The sequence below is a fragment of the Actinia tenebrosa genome, unplaced genomic scaffold (genome assembly GCF_029948245.1).
Source record: "Actinia tenebrosa isolate PJP-AT-01 unplaced genomic scaffold, QUT_ActTen_1.0 PGA_scaffold0__85_contigs__length_37466705, whole genome shotgun sequence".
Lineage (NCBI taxonomy): Eukaryota > Metazoa > Cnidaria > Anthozoa > Actiniaria > Actiniidae > Actinia > Actinia tenebrosa.
Genome location: NW_028292569.1, coordinates 8458742 through 8479393, shown reverse-complemented (window position 1 = coordinate 8479393; position 20652 = coordinate 8458742). Strand labels below are relative to the sequence as shown.

The following is a 20652-nucleotide window of genomic DNA, read 5'->3' as shown; positions in this document are numbered from 1 at the left end:
AATTCGCTTGAGTGACCATGAAGCAATGACTCCATGTCAAGGATGGACTTGATGTGTTCATACATTTACTGTATTTTATCAAGTCCCAAACTCGACTCAACTAAATTTGCAAAAACACTGCATTTTTGATGGCTTTTCTTTTATTATCCCGTGATTTTATTTTCCTTTATGACCTCAAAATGCATTTATCATTTTATATAAAATAGGGGCCCTATGTCATATTGTTTAAAGGACAAACCACCCACCGATCGTCCCGCTCTACCCATCTCGATCCTTGGCAAACTTCCGGGCGAAGTGAACGATGGTGATATTCAGTGTAAATACCAGTATGGATCGACCTGGCGTCGATGCCCTCAAGAATCAGTAAGTCCATATCCCTCTTTACGTCGATACATACTGTCAGTCCTCTAGCTGATCAACAATAATCTAACTATAGACCTTCTCGGCCCGTAATACGTAATGTTAAGCAAATCAATGATACTCTAGGGAATGAAACGTAGTCTTAAATGGGAAAGCATTACGCCGGAGCCAAGGAGGTCTATTGATTGGCAATCTACTTCTTGGTCGTTTAAAATTCTTATAATTTTGGACACTGTTGTCAATATGCGCATAACTACTAAATATATAGGCCCTGCTTCGCAATGCCGCTCAGCTGGAAGGTATTCCATGGCTATGATGGTTGAGAAGGTGAATTACTTGCAGGTGTTAAAATTATTTTAGTGAAGGGTTCGTGTCAAGCCTTGGCAGATGTGTTGATGTTGGATCTTCATAGGAATAGGCCTTTTGCTCAAACACGTTGCATCATCGATAAGACGCACTCAACTTGTGTCAGAATGAAGCCCAGAAATAAAAAGACCAATCGTTTGAAGGGCGTGGGTCACGTGACCTTTTAATGCCAATTTCAGATTCTATTTCATAACAGTAGACCACTCAAAAAAATTTGAGCTACTGTTTTGTTTTGTTTGCTTGTTTGTTTTTTCCAGAGGAATAAGTGTGATGACTTTACTATTAGTACAAATTGCAATGCTTGTCCTCGTTCTTTATTTCATTTGGGTGACCTTGACCTTGCCTTTATTTATGAAGGGCAATAATATTGGCTCTCTTTTTCATATTTCATATAACTTGGAACTTGATAGTATTTCTATCTTTCCAGGGTAACTGCAAAGCTCTCTTCTGTACAGTAGATTATGTGTATTGTCACAGCTACGCCGCTGCACCTTTGAGTGGAACTTCATGTGGTGCTAGGAACGTAAGTACAATATACGTTACGTGTCACTGATTTACGGAATGGTTTAACAGTTAACTGACAATTGGCCTGAAAATTAGTATTTAAGATAGTACAGGACAGAAAGAATTCATACAAGAATTTTTTTTTTAATCTAGTCATTTAAATAGCTTCAGTGGCTTATTCAAAAAAGCGGGAAAAAAGTAGGGGTCACCGACTTGGTTCTCGAGTTATAAGAGATCTTAATAGGGGTAATTCCTATTATTCGCATCGGATTTTTTCCCAAATATACGAAATATACATAACTAGTCCTTTTGTTTATTTATTTGTTTGTTTGTTTATTTATCAGTGGTGTGTCGAAGGGAAATGTGTTGATAATGGAAGTCCATACGTCAATGGTGCCTGGAGTGCTTGGTCTGATACATACACGAAGTGTAGTCAAACGTGTGGAGGGGGTGTGCAACACCGTACAAGAACTTGCAGCAATCCACCGTAAGGACCTACTAAATAAAGATAATAGATAATAGATGATAGATAATCAAAAATTATACTTTTCATTGTGCTCAAATGGATTTTACTGGTTATGAGCCATCTTTAATGGACCAATTCCGCTTGGGTGTAATGTTTTCCCCATTACAGACCATGTGTTACTCTTTTGAGAAACAGATTTTTTGTTTGAGTGTATCCATGTTCATGTGTTTTTCTCATTTGCAACCGCTAAATTAAAAAAATATTACTCTAGGGTACAACACACGGTCTGAAATGAGAAAGCAGTGGATTTGGTCTATTGGTCGAACTTGATAGACTGCATGATGGGATTTTCTGCTATATCAACCAATATGGCGGCCACAATGGGTATATTTAGCTTGAGCGTAATGTTCCCCCAGTTTTAGACCACGTGTCTTTCCCTAAAGTATCATCTCTTTGTTTAATGCTTGTACACGTGTATGTGTGGCATGTAATGCAAAAACTTACATCCAAGCTATTAAGAAGTGTATCACGATCATTATCACAACGCTGGCGTTAACAGGACTTTAGAAATTAACTTGGATTTCTTTTCAGACCTCAGAATGGTGGCGATCCATGTGAAGGAAGCGAATCCGGACACTGGAGAATTTGTAATCCAGAGGTACTGACATAAGTTTTGGAAAAGGGAGCAGGTCTCTCCCTGGTTTCTGTGAAAATCCTATACATAAACGGGCGAAAAAGAGGAGAAGACGAAAAGAAGGGCCGCTATGCAGAGAGGCACCATGCAGACGGCTACTATGCAGAGAGCCGCGATGAGGACAGCCGCTACTCAAGGCCCTGACAAACCGACCCAATAGTTAAACTAACATTAAGCCAACACTTTGATCCGACATTTGACCCGACATTTAGCAACACTTTGATCCGACATTTGACCCGACATTTAGCAACACTTTGACCCGATATTTGACCCAACATTTAGTCAAAACTTTGACTCGACATTTGACCCAACATTTAGCAATACTTTGACCCGACATTTGACCCAACATTTAGTCAAAACTTTGACTCGACATTTGACGCAGCATTTACTCAACATGACATACGGTCCCGACATTTGACCCAACAAATGTTGGCAAAATGTCGGGTCAAATGCTCGCACCCTTTGTCAGGGTCTTTAGGCCAATTCTGCCTCTCTCTTCTCGAACAGTAATTTACAAATATTCTTTCTCTATTTCAGCCTTGTCCTCCAAACACACCCACATTACGTGAAACACAATGCAAGGCCAAAAATTCTGAAACAGTTCCTTACCATTCTTCTTGTGAGTATACAAACTTCCAGATACGTGACATTGGTGAGACGGCGGCGCATTTATTAGCAGCGCACACCATCCGTGCCTCCCATACTAGCATGCATACTTACCAATCATGATTGTGCGAGAATTACTATCTATCCAATTAAATACCCGAAACATGGCGGCATGAACACGGCGCGGACATGGTCACGCCAAGGTCACGCCAAAGTCACAGCACTATCAACACCACAAACAAATACTTTGCGCGAGAAAAAAAAAAACAGCCAATCAAAATTCTCGAAAACATCACAGTCTCAACAAGGCAAGCATACGGCACTTTTCATTGTCATACGAAAACTAAGGCTTCTCAGCGGGCTGAGACTGTAATCCTGAGAAAAAGGATCAATAATGATCTGTTTTCCCTGCAGCGTCCTGTGATCTTAGATGCATCAAGGGATCCCTACTCTATTATTATGGCAAAGTTGCTGATGGAACAAGATGTCATCCTGACAGAAGAGTGTTTGACGTATGCATCGATGCAACATGCAGGGTACGTGAGATTTAAATTTAAAAAATCAAAATGTGCTTCTTCGTTTGCATTAAGGTTAACATTAAGCGACCTTAAGGAAGGCTTTAACTTGATTTTTTGAAAATAAGGGATCGAAATTTAATTAGAATGCTTGTGATACAAATTTTATGTTTTCATAGAAATTAAATTCTCTTACCTTAGGCTGCGTTCATATTGTATGGCAAGGGGGGGGGGGGGGGTGGGGGCAGGTGAAAATTTGAAATGTCCAGAATAATTAAATAATTAAGAATTACTTAAATTATGTCCTTCAAAATCTTAAGTACTGTTTCTTTGTTATCCTGGCCCCCTCATCATCCATTTCCTTGATCATAGGAAAACCTTTCTCTGCGTAAATGATATTTATTACATGAGAATGGCAAGAAGTACATTTTGTGAAGTACAGAAATAGAAGCTTGCACACGTACCAGCGCCTATAATACAGCTTGGGCTGCCTGTGATTAGATGTCAGAACAATGATAAAATCCTTTTGCTCTTGGGAATTGAATTATTTCTCATGTAAAACGTTGTATTGTTCCTGCCATGTAACATGGCTGCTGTCACGTGATGGTGCAAAACCTCTATTAGTATTTTGCCTGTTGTAAACCAAATATCTTTGCGATTAGTAATCTAATATAAATAACAATCCAACAACCCTGTTTTAGACCGTAGGCTGTGATTATGTGCTAGACTCAACTGCTAGGCTTGACCGCTGTGGGATATGCAATGGAGATGGCTCCTCGTGTGCCCTCATTACTGGCGAATATACGAAACAACACAGACGATGGGGTCAGTACAATATTAGTACTAATAATGGATGACGATAGTGGCGGTGGCGGTGGCGGTGGCGGTGGCGGTGGCGGTGGCGGTGGCGGTGGCGGTGGCGGTGGCGGTGGCGGTGGCGGTGGCGGTGGCGGTGGCGGTGGCGGTGGCGGTGGTGGTCGTGGTCGTGGTCGTGGTCGTGGTCGTGGTGGTGGTGATGGTTAATAGAGCAGTCTTCGTATGACTGTGAAAAGCTCAGTGCCGTAATGTGATGTTTTCTAGAATTTTAATTGACTGATCGATTTTTTTTGGCGTGACCGTGTTCACGCCGTGTTTATATTATGTTCTGTGTATTTTATTGGATGGAGAGTAAATTCTCGTGTAATGTGATTGGTCTATTCATTACCATGTCACGAGTTCGTGCCGTGATGAGCTAATCACAGTCATACAAAAGCTGCTCTATGTTAATGATGTTGATGATGATGTTGATGATGATGTTGATGATGATGTTGATGATGATGTTGATGATGATGTTGATGATGATGTTGATGACGTTGATGGTGATGATGTTGATGATGTTGATGATGTTGATGATGATGTTGATGATGATGTTGATGATGATGTTGATGATGTGGATGATGACGATGATGATGTTGATGATGATGATGATGATGATGTTCATGATGTTCATGATGCTGATGATGCTGATGATGTTGATGATGTTGATGATGCTGATGATGTTCATGATGCTGATGATGTGGATGATGTTGATGATGTTGATGATGCTGATGATGTTCATGATGCTGATGATGTGGATGATGTTGATAATGTTGATGATGTTGATGATGTTGATGATGATGATGATGTTGATGATGATGATGATGTTTATGATGATGATGGTGATGGTGGTGATGATGTTGATGATGTTGATGATGATGATGATGTTGATGATGATGATTATGTTTATGATGATGATGGTGATGGTGGTGATGATGCTGATGATGTCGATGATGATGATGCTGATGATGTTGATGATGCTGATGATGATGATGTTAATGATGATATTGTTGAAAGTAAAAAAGGTTATTATTTCACATATCATAGACACTACTCTTTTCATTTTTTTAGGACTGGATAAAGCGGACACCATTCAGTCATTGCCTCCTGGAACAATGAAAGCTCATTTCGAGAAAAGAGGTGCATCTTGGAATCTGTTAGGTAGGTAAATAGTAATATAGTACATACATTTTTATAATACACTCAACAAAATTACTCGATTCTGATTGGACAAGAGGAGTACAATTACAACCCAACTTGTACTCTGTAGAGTCCCAATTAAGTTGCTCATTTTTTGGAGTGTATTATAAACAAAAAATCGCACAATCTGCTTGTAAAATTCTGAATTTATAGATACTCGTGGTGGCCTAAAGGTTCGTCCAATTTTGAAAACCTTCAAAACATCACTCGTACCTATAAATTCCGAATTGTACTCGAGATCGTGCGATTCTCCATAGAAAATTGTTAAAAATGATTCCGTCATAAAGCTGAGGGATTTGCTAATTCGATACAGGCCAAGAATCGCCAGCTTTTCGAGATCATAGTGGGTGTAAACAATTTCTTACCAGTTTGGATGATAATGGTTATCCGTTGATAATAAGCAATTATTGGATGAGGTTGAGCATGATATTGTAAATTATCAAGACCGAGGCTGTGTTAACACAGCCGAGGTCTTGATATTTACGATATTATGCGATACCGAATTCAATAATTGCTTTATTATACATTTTGTATACTGGAAAAACATTAACATGAACACTTTTAAATTATAGAGACAAGAATTATGAACGTCATGATAGTGTGAAAAACGCAAAATTTTTAATGTAGAAATATTTTAAGAATTCTTCATAAAATATATGACAATAAGTTAAGGATTCCTTAAATAATTGTTTTTGTACATAATTCTGGAAATAAATACACATAATGAATAAAAACAAAGCTACCACAGCGTGACCTTGAATGAACTGAATGTAGGAAAACCTACAGATAATACATTTATCATGTGGAGTTCACAAGATATCAGGGATTGGCTGAGGGCTCTCGACCAATCAAATTTGAGATACTTATAATGTATAATAATAGTATTTGATTTATTATAAATTAATGTTTAATTAATAATAATTTGATTTATGCGATCAGAGCTCTCGAAATTACGGCACCATAAAGACATGTAGTACATGCACACCTTCCTTATGCCTTCGCAATAATATTTAACTTTTTATTGTTCTCAAAAAGGTATTCAGGATAAGGCAGGAAAATATCTGATAAGATTACCCTCTTGGTCAACATCGGTAAAAGCAGCCGGGAGCATGATAGTCTACAAGCACGAAGAAAATCTATATAAAGACATCCTTGATATTGATGGACCAACAACGGAAACTTTGCTGGTCAAGGTAAACATGGTTTGATATCATGGTTGGCGGGTTGGCGGGTTGGCGGGTTGGCGGGTTGGCGGGTTGGCGGGTTGGCGGGTTGGCGGGTTGGCGGGTTGGCGGGTTGGCCGTGTGATTCGTCAGCTTTAAATTAATTTCTTTTTTTATTTAAGTTTATTTATTTACACGGACGTAACGGAGGAGTTGACTTCAGGTACTATGCTCCTTCCAACGTGTCCCAACCATCAACATATGTTTGGAATACCTCTGATTGGTCTAGCTGTACCAGCACGTGCGCAGGAGGTAAGCTAGTAGGTTCATCCTCTATAGGTTTGCCTTAGAACTCTTTCTTATTCATAGTTTGTTGTATTTTTCCCCAGGTTATAAGACGCGATGGGTTTATTGCATTCGTGCTGATGATAAAACACACGTTAGTGAATCATTGTGTGATTCAGCATCCAAACCTCACATGGGGCAGCCATGTAACACTCAGGCTTGCCCAGCAGAGTAAGTTTTATCGGCTGCATATGCATGCCTTCCTTGTTTATTTTATGTACATATGTATAGAAACGTCCATGCACCAATGCAATCACCCTTCCATCCATCCGTTACTACTTGCATACGTCTTTTCTTCCATTCTTCCATCCTTTGGCATCTTTCCATTTTGTTATCCTTTTATCATTCCATTCTTCCGTCTATTCTCAGTCTTCCATTCTTTCGTTCTTCCATACTTTGGCATCTTTCCATTTCTGTTATCCTTCCATCATAATCCCATGCATCCATCCAACCATCTTATATCTCCTTGTATTATTCGTCGCATCTACGTCCCTCCCTTTGAACTATTCTTGCTCTTTTCTGCACTTCATTGACCACCTCAACTAGTATGTTATCTTAATAATAACAATAATAATAATAATAATAATAATGATAATAATAATTACAAAATTAAGTATAAGAAACAAACAACAAATGTTTTTTATGTAAATACAAATTTTTTATTCAGAACCTGAGGATGATGCAAGCTGCATCGAAACGTTGTTCGTTTCTTATACTTAATTTTGTAATAATAATCATAATCATAATCATCATCATCATCATCATCATAAATAACTTTGAGGAAATATTCCTTCAGGTGGCATCTAACTCGTTGGCAGGAATGTTCTAAATCATGTGGCAAAGGCTCCCAGTCACGTCGTCTGTACTGCCATAAGAAGATCAACTCCACAAGCTACGAGGAATTACCTGACAGCAGTTGTTCAGCCTCTAATAAGCCCAACGTCACTAAGCTCACTAGAAACTGTAGACAAATTGAGTGCCCACCCGATTGGCAGTCCTTGGAATGGTCTCCAGTATGTAATAGTGATGATGTTATATTATCATAGACCTCTTGAATGTGACTTCAAAGCAGCTCAATTTGGAAGACAAAACAAAATAATATCAATCTCATGAGAATTGGAACCTAATATTGTTATGTCCTCCAAATTAAGATGCATTCTGACGTGCTGCAAGGGGCATTCTTCGATTGTACGTTATCGCGGCCATGTTGATGTCATTTAACAAAATATGACATCGCACTCATTAACATATTGGAAGTATAAACCTTGATATTTCCAAGATGCATCACTCAAATCATTTCAAGATATTTTACCATTCAAATATTCATGTAAAATGAATACTGAAAATATAAGTTAGGCGTTATAGGCCCTTTAACTATAGATGTGACGTAACTCAACACTCATCCATAGAAAAGGAATAGCTGCGTACATTGGACTTTTCCTTGACTTTGAAATATGATTCTTACGTTCAAGGTTACGTTGCGGACAAAATGACATCTATAAAATGGACTATTTTGACGATACGGCGGCCGTCTTGGATCAAGACATTATGGGGCGTCCAGGGGGCAAATAAAGCTTTGTTGCAATAATGACGCCGATCGATATTTAGGCCTCGCCACAAGAGAATACAACAAAAAATGAATTAATACGGTACATCGATCACCTCACCCACAAAAGAAAGACAAATACACGAAACTATGTACATTTTTTTTCTTCTTACTTTTGTTTTGCCCCCTGGCAAGATGGTCGCCGTACCGTCGAAGTAGTTCATACGCATTCCGCAGTTAAACCACTTCATCAAGTATATGCAGTATTCCGCAAAGAAACTTTTTCTCCCCCCTTTGATTGGATCCAGGGAAATAAGCATTAACAAGTAGAGTCTATGATTTATCGTTTGACTGATTCCTTTTTAGTGCTCGACCACCTGTGGTACTGGAATCATTACAAGAAAACTTGTCTGTCGTCAAGTTGATGCCGAGGGAGTGGTAAAAACGGTAACAAGCACAATGTGTGATCAGATGCCAAAACCAATTACATCACAGCCTTGCAACGCAGATACTCCATGTGGCCGTAAGTTAATGATGCTCATGAAATGTATATCACTCAAGAAGCCCTATTTAGTAACCCTATTAAGAATTCCCAGGCAAAAGGAATGATTTTTAAGTTAATTCTTAGGGAGTAATATTCTATTATTTAAATCCTCTAAATTGAGCTGCATTTGGGATATGCTGCGTGGGGTCAAAGTATGTTAATAAAACATTGGCAATATTTGATGTTCTTTTGTGTGTGTGTGTGTGTGTGTGTGTGTGTGTGTGTGTGTGTGTGTGTGTGTGTGTGTGTGAAAAATAATTGACCATACGATTCAAACTGAACAAATAATCTGCAGTTGATATTAGGCAATGTAAAATAATAAGAAAATAAATAAAATAAAACGAGGAAAGCTAAACGAAACGATACCGAAAGTCAACTGCCTTTGTGCGTACCATTTTCGATTGGATGCCATTTCCCATTTCTGACCATTTGTCATTATCTGAAGAATACGATTCTTTGTTTCAGAGTTGTATTCATATCCATGGCTGCATGTCTTCTCATGTGTAACCGTTAAAACGTTCACTATTTTCCATGCATCGATTCACTGGTCAAACACAAAGCACTCAGTCGAGGTTGCAAGGTTCAAATTTGAATGATCCTTTGAAAGTACCTTGGAGCCTCGCTTGAGCGCTTTGTGTTTGACCAGTGAACCAATGCATGGAAAATGGTGAATACAAATGATCAAATAGCTAGAGAATGACATGTGGTCTACAATGGAAACACTATAAGGCTACGCCAAAGAGGCTTATTCATGGAACAATCACTCATAAATATTTCTTTCATATATCGGAATTGATGGTTTTCACGGCGGCCATGTTGGAGGAACTTAACAAAAGAATTGTCAATGAATTCTTTTGTTATATCCTCCAACATGGCCGCCGTACCTTTTGTTATTTAATTCTCTTGGGAATGGTTGAAAACCATCAATATAGATAAGTTGTATCAAATATTGTTTAATTCTTTCGCCTCCAGCACCTGATAAAATTAAAATTGCCTGCTTCAAAGCCAATCCTGTTCCTCTGGAGCAAATCCTGGGAGATTTAAGAGGTTCTGTTAATCTTGATCACACGGAAATCGCAGTGGAAATGTGCCTTAACCTCACTCATGAAGCTGGGTTTACATACTTTGCAATGGCTAACAATGGCATATGTTACTCTGGACCAAACACCAAGACTAAGTACTATGAGCAGGGTCCAGCATCGATGGCTGATTGTAACAATGGTATTGGAAATCAAGGATACATGTTTGTCTACACCATGGGTAAGTCAATGGTGGGGATCTGTAAAAGTTTTGTGATGGAATAGGAGTACGTATAATAAAAAAGTATTGAGCATTTTTACATCCATCATCTGTTCATCTAACCATCTAGCCATCTATTCATCTATTCATTCATCCATCTATCCCTCCATTTCATTCATCCCTTGCATAATCTTCATCCTTTACTTTTCATTATCCATCCGTCCATTTCATTCCATTATCCATCTATCCATCCACTTCATCCGTGATTCATTTATTTATTCACAAATGATTCATTCATTTATCTATACATTCGAGCATTCTACTCAGTTCACGAAAAGGCAGTAGTCCATAAATATCATATATTCCCGTATGCACATGTACAGTGTATATGTGCTTGTCAATTGTTTGTTTAATCTATTTCTAGTTGAGGTAACATATTCGTTATATTTTGTATTTTAAATTTTAGCATATGTAAACTCAAGGGCAATCAATTATAACTGGGGAATCGTGTGTTTTTCTTACATATTATTTTTGCCTGATGACAATGACATGCGCAAAAACAAGATTGATCATTTGGCTTGTCATAATCTTATCCGTCAACATTGCCATAAAAGTCGAGATCAGTAAATCTTACATTTATAAACTTGTTTCAAACAAACTACCTCATACTAGTTTTCTTGGGTTGGTTGACTTATTCATATATATTTAATTGTATATAAACTTATACCCTACCAATCCATTATCCCGCTGCAGATATAAGTGGTAAATCTAATGTTTGCCTTGGGTTTGTTAATACCTCCAAGAAATATCTTTCGGGTATTTTATGGAACAAAAAAGATACTTTTCAAAATGAGATTAAGTCAGTAAAGCATTGCTTGGCGTTATACAGTTTCATAATAGCATGTGGAGGAGTTTGAATTTTGTAGTTTTATAAATTATATTGGTAGTTTGATACGACTTCCGCAGTCGTTCATCTTCGGAGAAAATTATCCAAGACCATTCAAGTACAAAATAGACGACTCCAAGACTGAGACCAAACAAATCCTGCACGGGTTGTACATGTTCAAGATTCCTGATTGAATCAAAAGTTAGAAATCGCAAGCAAGTGACTACATATCTGTTTTGAGAGAACAGATAATTTTTCCAGTTTTCTAAATTGTGTTGATACACACAATTCCAATTTTTAGGTTCCAAGACCAAGGGATTGTTAGCTGAATATATCATTAAAAAACTGTTCCCCTCTTAAAAAATGGAAACTTTATTTTATTGTTATTTCTGATCATTTTTGTTGGGACTGGTCAGCTGTTCAATATGCTACTCACAAATGATCACATCCACGGCTATAGATCTGCTCTGTTATTACAAACATTTTCCTCGTGGTGGTTCGAGTCAGCCCTTACAGGTTTTCCAAAATCGGTGAGTTTATTCAACAAAACAATCACACTGACCAAAAACAATTAAACAAGCACTAAAGCTAAGTCCAACAAAGAAATGCATGATCTGATATATATAGTTAATTAAAGGTAATCATTCTTAAGAATGGTAATAGTTTATTAAGTTATTAATGATAATTTTTCAAGTTAATAATAAAAGGATAATAAGTAATTAGAAATAAATATTGCTCTTAAAAAGATGCTTATTGATGCAATTAGCTTAAAACTAAAAGCATTTATTTTCGTATGAGTACAGTTGAAATACGTTTATCAGAAATAATACTACTCATACGAAAATAAGTTTAAGCAGCGGTAAAAATTAAATCACAATTAAATTTATCTATTTATTTTTTGCTTATTTTTTTATTAATGGTGTTCTTGATTTGAAGAATAATTTTTTCACAACTTATAAAAACAGTGGCATCAATTTTTCACAAATTATTTTTTTTAAAGTTGCATACCCCTTGCAGTCGTCAAAATGCAGCTCCATTTTTGAGGACATAACAATGGGTTTCCAATTCCCAGGAGATTGAAATTCTTTTGTTTTGTCCTCCAAATTGAGCTGCTTTGACGTGCAAGAGGAATATTTTCAAATCTTCGTAACGAAAACTTTATTGACAAACTATAAAAACTATATAAGCTGCATATTGAAAAAATTAATTAATAAATTTTGATAAAAAATAAATAAATAAAATATATAAAACACCCGAATTGATGGTGGTATATGTATATGACTAAAAAAAGCTCTAAAAGTAACTGCGATATTTTTTTCCTGTCAAACCAAGAATACTCGCATGCAGTTCAAAACATAAAAAGACTATCAATCCTTCATAATTACGCGGCCGACTCTGCCCAAGATGTCAGGGTTTTTGGCTTCCTTCGATCCACAAAAACTATTATTAACTCAAACTGTTTGATTTGATTGACAGAAGCCATAAACTCAGTCGCCTTGGCTAGTTATCTGATTTATGTCATTATAAAGATAGATTTCATCATCTTAAAAAAGTTACTTCTATTTTTCAGAAACAGTACCTCCTCTTACAAACCTCGGCTGCTTCGCTGACACTTCTGACCGAGCCTTACCAGTCCTTCTTGGCAACATGCGCCCGCAAATTGTATGGAGGAACATGAACAAGACGATCAGTGAATGTAGCCACATCGCACGTGATAAAGGTTATACTTACTTTGCGGTCCAGTACTACGGGGAATGCTGGTCAGCGCCGGATAACGTCGCCAGCGAGAACTATAATAAATATGGTGCTGCAGATAACTGTGTGGTTGGAGTAGGAGCCCACTGGTCCAACATGGTCTACAAAATGTAAATGCGAGATAAACCAAGGTAAGAGAGCATTTTGTTCAAACACAATATCAACAGACGTCTTTACCTTGGGCGTAATGTTTTCCCATTTAACACCACGTGTCATTCTCTTGAGAATAAGATTCTTTGTTTGGAGTTGTATTCATGTTCATATCTTTTCGTGAGCAATCGTTAAACAAAGAAATGATACTCTCTAGGGAATGACACGTAGTCTGAAATTGGAAAAGCACAAGGTAAAATCAAAAGGACTAATATTTCCAATAGGGTACGAAAAGTGTGTGTTTTCTCATTTTGTGCGTATACCGCTGTGTATAATAATAATAATAATAATAATAATAATAATAATAATAATAATAATAATAATAATAATAATAATAATAATAATGAAAACTTTATTTTGATGCTTTTTGTTTTACAATTGCAAATCTCGCTAATAACTAGGTAATTTGCAATAATAATAATAATGATAATAACAACAACAACAACAACAACACATATATATTAACAACCATTCTCCATAGGAAATGCTTTATATATTTTACTTCCGGAAAAAATCCCACTTTTTGAAAAGTTCGAACTTTTTAATTAAAATTCTGCTTTTGTTCTCACAGGATGAAGTCAAAATCTGGTCCATACGAGAGAAGAGAAACCTATAATAAAGCTATAAAATAAGATATAATCTGTCATAAATATAGTATATGATAAGCTATGAAATATCATAGTGGTGAATAATAAAAATCCCTTGCTACAAATGGAACAATTCCTCACTCACAGTAGAAGAACTGCACTTCCAAATCACTTATGAATCATAACTATTCATGGGCACACTCATGCGTTATTGTTATCATTATCATTACACTTGCAATATTTTAAGAATTTTAACACTTATCGTAGCCTACTTTGTAGCCATTTTTGTGTCCGTCCTCTCTCGGCAAACTGATCGTTGAAAGAAAAGTTTTCGAGTGAAAAAAAAAAAAAAGAGGTGCCACGATCGTATGAGGCCCAGTTCTGGTTCGTTTTCTAAGAGATTTTTCAAGTGGTATATTTACATAGACGTTTTCTTCAAACATGCAATTGTTGAAATGTAGAGATAAAGAATAAAATGAATATAGGTCCTTGGTCTTCATTCATTTCCTTTTTGCACTGGTTGTCGTCAAATCGCGTAGAACTAGGTAAAGTAAAGCATGCATTATAAATTACAAACTGATTGGACGAAGTCTTTTAAAGTGTAGCGCCAGTTACAGATTCATTATGGGAGTTTGCAAAAAGAAAAGCCTTTCTCTCTCTTTGCAATTGTCTTTCTGTTGTTTGCCGTTTGTCTGTCTCCCTATTTATCGGTCTGTTTGCCTATCTGTCTGTTTGTTTATCATCTCCATCCATCCGTCCGTCCATCCGTCCGTCAGTCCATCTGTCCGTCCATTTGTTTTTGTCTGTCTGTCTTGCTGTCTTTCAATTACCCTATATATGTATTTGAAGCAAAAATCGCATCGAGAAAATTCATGTTTGTGTAGTCAAATATCGGATCAGTACTGTTTGGATATTACCCTTGCGCGCCAATCGGCTTGATAAGCCTGGCATTATACGTCTGCTTTGCCATTTCTTCATTCCTTACAAGTTAATGAAGAAAACTGTTACATCCAATGATCTTCTCAATAAATTGCTTCTTTAATTTGAGAAATTGCAAGAAATTATGATGTTTCTATCTTTGTTAATTCACAGTGTATTTTATTCATTGTGTCTTTTAGTTCAATTACCGCCCCTCACAAGTCTTGGCTGTTACAATGATCGCAGAACAAAGGCAGCTGTCTTACCAACCCTCTACGCCAACTTTCGCAGTCAGATCAACTGGCGCAACATGAACTTGACCATCAGCCAGTGTGCGCACGTAGCACGTGACATGGAGCGGTCTTATTTTGGTATTCGTTTCTACGGTGAGTGTTACACTGCCCCGGATGACGATGCTGCCGCTGCCTATTCCAGCCAAGGACCGGCAACCAGCTGCTGGAGTGGAGTTGGATCTAACTACGCTTCCTTTTTCTACACATTCAAAAATGTAAGTTATGATATGGGTAGCCTAAACTATAGCACTCTTAGATGCAGCAAATGTATTAGGACTTCTATTACAGGATAAAAAGGGAAAAAAACTTTTAAAAACTTACTTAGCTGAAAAGCGCCGAAATTTTATACCAAGGCGACGGTAAAATTTGGAGGTTAAGATAAAAGTAGATCAGCTGTAAACCAAATATGGTACAACTGTGCCACACTAGACAGGGACCGCGAAACACCCTAAAACGTGGTGGAGTTATATAAGAAAATAGTATGATAGGGCTATAATTGGTAAATATTGGAAAAGGATAAATCGTGGTAGTGCTATAACACTACCAGCCCCACCCCTCTGCTGTCCCTGCTAGACCAAGTCTAGTGTTGTACCGTTGGACGTCCATACTTTTGGGACATGACCCGCAAACCTGCATACATATATTAGTACAGCTGGGCTTTGTCTGTTAGTCTAATCGTCAGTTATAATAATAATAATAATAATAATAATAATAATAATAATAATAATAATAATAATAATAATAAATCCTTTATTTAACGAGGGTTGCACTAAATAGCAAAAAGTATGCTAATAAACTTGTTGCCCTTTACGATAAGCTAAAAACTATAAAAGAAACTATTACAATTACTAGAACATTTAAAAAATTTAAAAATTAAGCTTACAAAATTAATATAACACTTATCCAGTAGATAGTTCGTCCCTGATTCCAAATATCCCATGGTTGGCTCATTTCAGAAAATCAGCCCGCATTTTGATAAAATGATAATAATAATGATAATAATAATAATAATAATAATAATAATAATAATCTTCAAATTTTATCGATACCCTAAAACAGCCTCCGATCGAGCTCATCCAAGTCAGTGCATGGCTAACTCGTAGATCAAATTAGAATAGAACCTCTTTAGTTTGGAAGTATAACTATTCCCATTACAGATCACATGTCATTCCGGTTAAACAATAAGATTCTTTGTTTTAGTTGTATCCTAGCCTGCGTCACATCCGGAATTTTCTTCGTCAATACCGTGGTATTGACGAAGAAAATTCCGGATGTGACGCAGGCTAGTTGTATCCATGTTAGGTGTCTTCTCATAAACAACAAAGAGAACTGGAGAACCGGTAGAAAAACCTAGAATTAATGGAGAGACCTAGTAAACTTTTTTTACTGATGTTTTTTAATTTTTTCCCCCATATTCAAGGTGTAGTAACATGGTTGAAAAAAAAAATGGAATGCACGATGGCACAGATATGGTCTATAAGCTATGCGTCATGGAAAAAATGGAAATTTGACATCTCAACGGCCGAAAATAAACTCCAATGATGTTTACAGTACTTAAAGATTAAGTTTTTAAAACCAAAAATGGAAACCCACATTCATTTAATTTTATAAAAGTTATTTAAAAATAAGAAACATCGCGAAAATGTTGTGTAAAATAATATGTTAATGAATAAGAAAAACTATAAATAAATTATCCTCAATAAAGCTTTGAAATGCATGATAACAATGTGTTACATTAGATTTAAATCCCACCTCTTCTGCACTAGCTTGAAGCCTGATCTGATAAATATAGTTATCCTCTATGAAGAAGAAAGACTGTGCAAGGGAATATATATTATTTTCGAATTCTTTATTTATAACCGCTGTGTTCCTTGATTACAGAATCATTCACTCAGACTTATTTCAGTGTCCATTTATTCACAAATGCCAACTGTTAAGTAAAGAATGCACAACTTTAAACAATACAAACGTTTTGAACCTCGACGGACCTTCACTGAGACCCATGAATTTTCTGCACAAATTCGAGGCTAGCCCTGAGCAACAGATAACTAGAAACTGGAGTATTGAAGGGTTGCGTGGCTGACCATATCCGGGAGGCAAAAGAGTTTAGTGATATATCCTCACTGAATATTCATTATCAAGTCGCAGTAATTAAGTTATGGGCGAGATCCGCGACTGTGTGATATGAGGTAAACAGCGAAGAAGGCAAAAACCACCGCCACCAGGTCAATTCGACTTTCGAAGCGCTTGAACGACGTTGTTTAGTACTGATCGTTTCTAATGCTTTAACTATATTAAGGTAGTGTCTATAAGTATATAATCTAGACCTAAGGCAAATTCGACTCCACAAAGATTTTTTGTTGTTGTTGTTTAAATTTAGGACCATACCTCCAGACATCGAGTGCCGAAGCGCAGTATGGCAGCGCGAAGCATTTACGGCTACGCCAGAGATTTCGACTCTGACACCGCTATCCAGTGACTAATCAGGAAGCTCGGCCGAAGCCTAAGGGAGAGGTTAGTCGGCCCCTAGGCCATGTAGGATTAACTCCTTGCTATAATTAGCAATGTTCGGTTTGTCTGTCTAGTGTCTAAGCTCCTATGGTTTCCTTATTCCATGTGGGAGGTGTCGTGAAACCTTGACTGAAACAAAGACATGCGCAGACTGTACAAAGTACCGAGTGTATAGAGTGTGTGCAACCATATGATTCAAAATGAATCCAACACTACAAAGCTTATGCTGCAAGCAGGAAAAAATATTGTAGGAATGGCATCGGGAAAAAAGCGTACATCTTCTCCTATAGCCTTGATATATCATTACGCTACAACAAAACTTGGCGTTGCGATAAACGGCACATCATGCAGTTTTTGTGGAGGTCAATCAACGTTTATCCATGACATTCCATATAGGCACGTGCCATTAAATAATGTCATGTATACACTGTGATTGACTTGTTAAAACCCTATTTTTTCGGCAGGAATTAAAATCCTGTGAAAGATATACTAACGATGTCTGTTAATTAAAACTACCTTCATGAGCTTGATGAGGTCGATTTCCAACAATAACTTAACTGTTTCTAAATTGAGATATTCTCATAGAATCTTAAGCCTAATTAAAACAGTCCAGGAGGATGAATCCAACCAAAATGCCATTATTTTCCTGGCAATTACGACTGAAAATTTTTGGAGCTTGAAAGAACGAAACAAACGTGATAGTAAAATGTAATCATTTTTATTCTTCTTTTCGATTCGATATTTCTGCTTCTTGTAGACACGTATATTATATTTTAGTCAAAAGAAAACAGAAAAATACGCTGAAGTTGGGTTATAGTAGCCTGGGAATGAGAGGTGGCGGCAAAACAGCTAAACGCGCTGTGATTGGCTAAAACAAATTTCACCGCTCAGCTGATTAGGTTGATGTCACAAATTATTTCTAACTTAGTTATTGATACAACATATAAATGTCTCTAATATACATATAATTTCGTAACAGACTAGTAATGACTAGTAATCAATGATAAATTGGAAAAAATTGTACTTAAAATTGTAGTTGATTTCAAAAACCTATACATAAAGTATAGGTACTACACCTGGCTCTAATACACCTCGTCAGTAGCAGACTTGTTATGACTATAGTAATAATAGACTGGAATAAACGACAGAAGAGTCTAGTTTATGTTATAATTTTCACGTTATGAGGAGATTTACAAGTTTGCACAACGCAAACAAATACATGGTAATAGGAATGGGATCTTGTACGCTTACGTATATTAACAGTAACCCAAATAATATGTACATGAGATAATATTTGCACACTGATTATTTACATGGTTTTTCCATTTGACTATTGTCTATCGTAAATATTTTCTTTTCGTAGATTCGTAATGTTGTAAATAAATTTAGCAATAATTTCCTGGGTATTCTTTATGTCAGGTGGATTCATCAGAAAGAGGAAAAGATCGTCGCGTTGCATTTTATTCAATGCAACTTCAATCTCTCTCTCTATCTATCTCTGTATAAAGCCCACTTCTTTTTTCTTCATATAATGTGCATTTTAACAAGAAGTGTGCTTCATCAAAGACATAATTATCAATACAAGTTACACCTGTGTCTAATACACCGCTCGTTAAATATTTAAACACACATGTTATCAATATCTCTAATTCCAAGGGAAAATCTAGGGGGGTGAATTGGGTGAGCATCCACCCGCCTTTGGAGTTGGAAAACAATAAGGTACTAAACTAAAAAGGACGCTAAGTGATGCCTTTCTAGGTATAATAGCCATCCAATTTGGAATCGTTCTGGATCCTTCATTAAATACAAACGTGCTGGGCCGGGTTATTCAAAGCTGGATTAGCGCTAATCCAGGACTAACTCTATAGGTCTTATTAAGAGTTAACCCAGGATTAGCACTAATCGGGCTTTGAACAACTGGGCCCTGCAGACAACAAGTACCAGTAATGATAGTTTTAAAAAATGATATAGAAATATATGTTTGATGTCAAAACTATTTATCAATATAATACACCGGCTTATCAATATTTCTAACACAAATTGTAGTAGACTGGTGTTGATAAATGAGGCTGTTCCCAGAGCACCACTCAAAACGATTAATTCGTGAAAGAGTGTTTTGTTCAAACGTACAATGCACTTCTTAAAATTTGTATACGGGATCGCTATAGCTCGCTTTTATATTTATCAAAACCAATTTCCTACCTATTTTCCAGATATATAAATATGGTGTCTATAGAACATGTGCATCCTACGTTATAACCGCCATCTTGGTTCAACAACATGGCGCCGGTTCAATCGTTATTCATATCTCAAGAGATTTGAGTCACATTGTAGCACACACTCCATAGGTGAATTGATTTTGTTTGATTTATTCGTTTTTCAGGAAAGTCTGTTGACTTAGCTATGTTATCTTCGATATGATCAGTACAGGATCAGAAACAGCAGTCAATGCAAGAAGTACAATGAACTAGAGTTTTGCAAAGTCTTTTGTCTCGGTATTAGTTCACGCAGACTTAATACAACACACGCAGTCCAACCAGAATCACACGTGTACACACTCGTTTTTGTTCGCTTGTTTGTCTGTTTTTTGTTTTACTTGCTTCGCTCGTGACTCTGTACGTGAGTCTTAAAGAGGCCGGCTTGGTGCAAATCTAGACGTGAATCCAAACCAAAAGAAACTAGTAATCAATAAATGATGTTTAATTGGATGTTTGCAGGATAGTATATATTAAGTAATATAAAGTGGAGTCAAATAGTTAGTATAGTTAATAGGACTACACGCTGTCCAATTAGAAAAATAACTGGATGAAAAAATTCCGAGTACTGACAATATTGGAAGAGTCCGATAATGGCCGAGTTCAATTTCGTAGTCAGAGGAATTTTTTGAATTCAATTATTTCCAAATTGGACCGACATGTAGTCCTCGTCCTGTTGCAGATTATTTATATCATCCCAAACTATACTAGACTGATTCCATAAGTCATAGTTTTCCCTCGAAAGAATGCGAATGGAAACGATCCAAATTAATTTGCTTATATCGTATTAGAGTGATGATACAATTATGAATATAAATCGGGTAAAACTGAAGCAAGTAATTATTGAAACCCTATCATCACTAGAGGGTAAAAAGAAGGAAGTTGGTCTGGTGT

General features: G+C 36.8%; 1 protein-coding gene across 8 annotated transcripts in view; it reads left to right on the top strand.

The window, feature by feature from the left end:
* The window catches only part of LOC116295494 (A disintegrin and metalloproteinase with thrombospondin motifs 6), a 40754-nt gene extending 24036 nt beyond the window's left edge, over positions 1-16718 (top strand). For 7 of the 8 annotated variants that reach the window (XM_089028862.1, XM_089028852.1, XM_089028846.1 and 4 more), the window contains 16 exons: positions 207-363; positions 1154-1249; positions 1575-1717; positions 2288-2354; positions 2928-3009; positions 3411-3532; positions 4213-4336; positions 5438-5527; positions 6602-6759; positions 6912-7041; positions 7119-7245; positions 7871-8087; positions 8987-9143; positions 10137-10424; positions 14900-15207; positions 16413-16718. In XM_089028862.1, coding sequence (XP_088884988.1) covers positions 207-363; positions 1154-1249; positions 1575-1717; positions 2288-2354; positions 2928-3009; positions 3411-3532; positions 4213-4336; positions 5438-5527; positions 6602-6759; positions 6912-7041; positions 7119-7245; positions 7871-8087; positions 8987-9143; positions 10137-10424; positions 14900-15207; positions 16413-16418 — 2272 coding nt within the window. In that variant the 3' untranslated portion in view covers positions 16419-16718. Of the gene's footprint in view, positions 1-206; positions 364-1153; positions 1250-1574; positions 1718-2287; positions 2355-2927; positions 3010-3410; positions 3533-4212; positions 4337-5437; positions 5528-6601; positions 6760-6911; positions 7042-7118; positions 7246-7870; positions 8088-8986; positions 9144-10136; positions 10425-12859; positions 13176-13765; positions 14270-14899; positions 15208-16412 lie in introns of those variants that run through there. The other variant, XM_089028865.1, reaches the window with a different exon arrangement.
* Positions 16719-20652: the final 3934 nt, after the last annotated feature.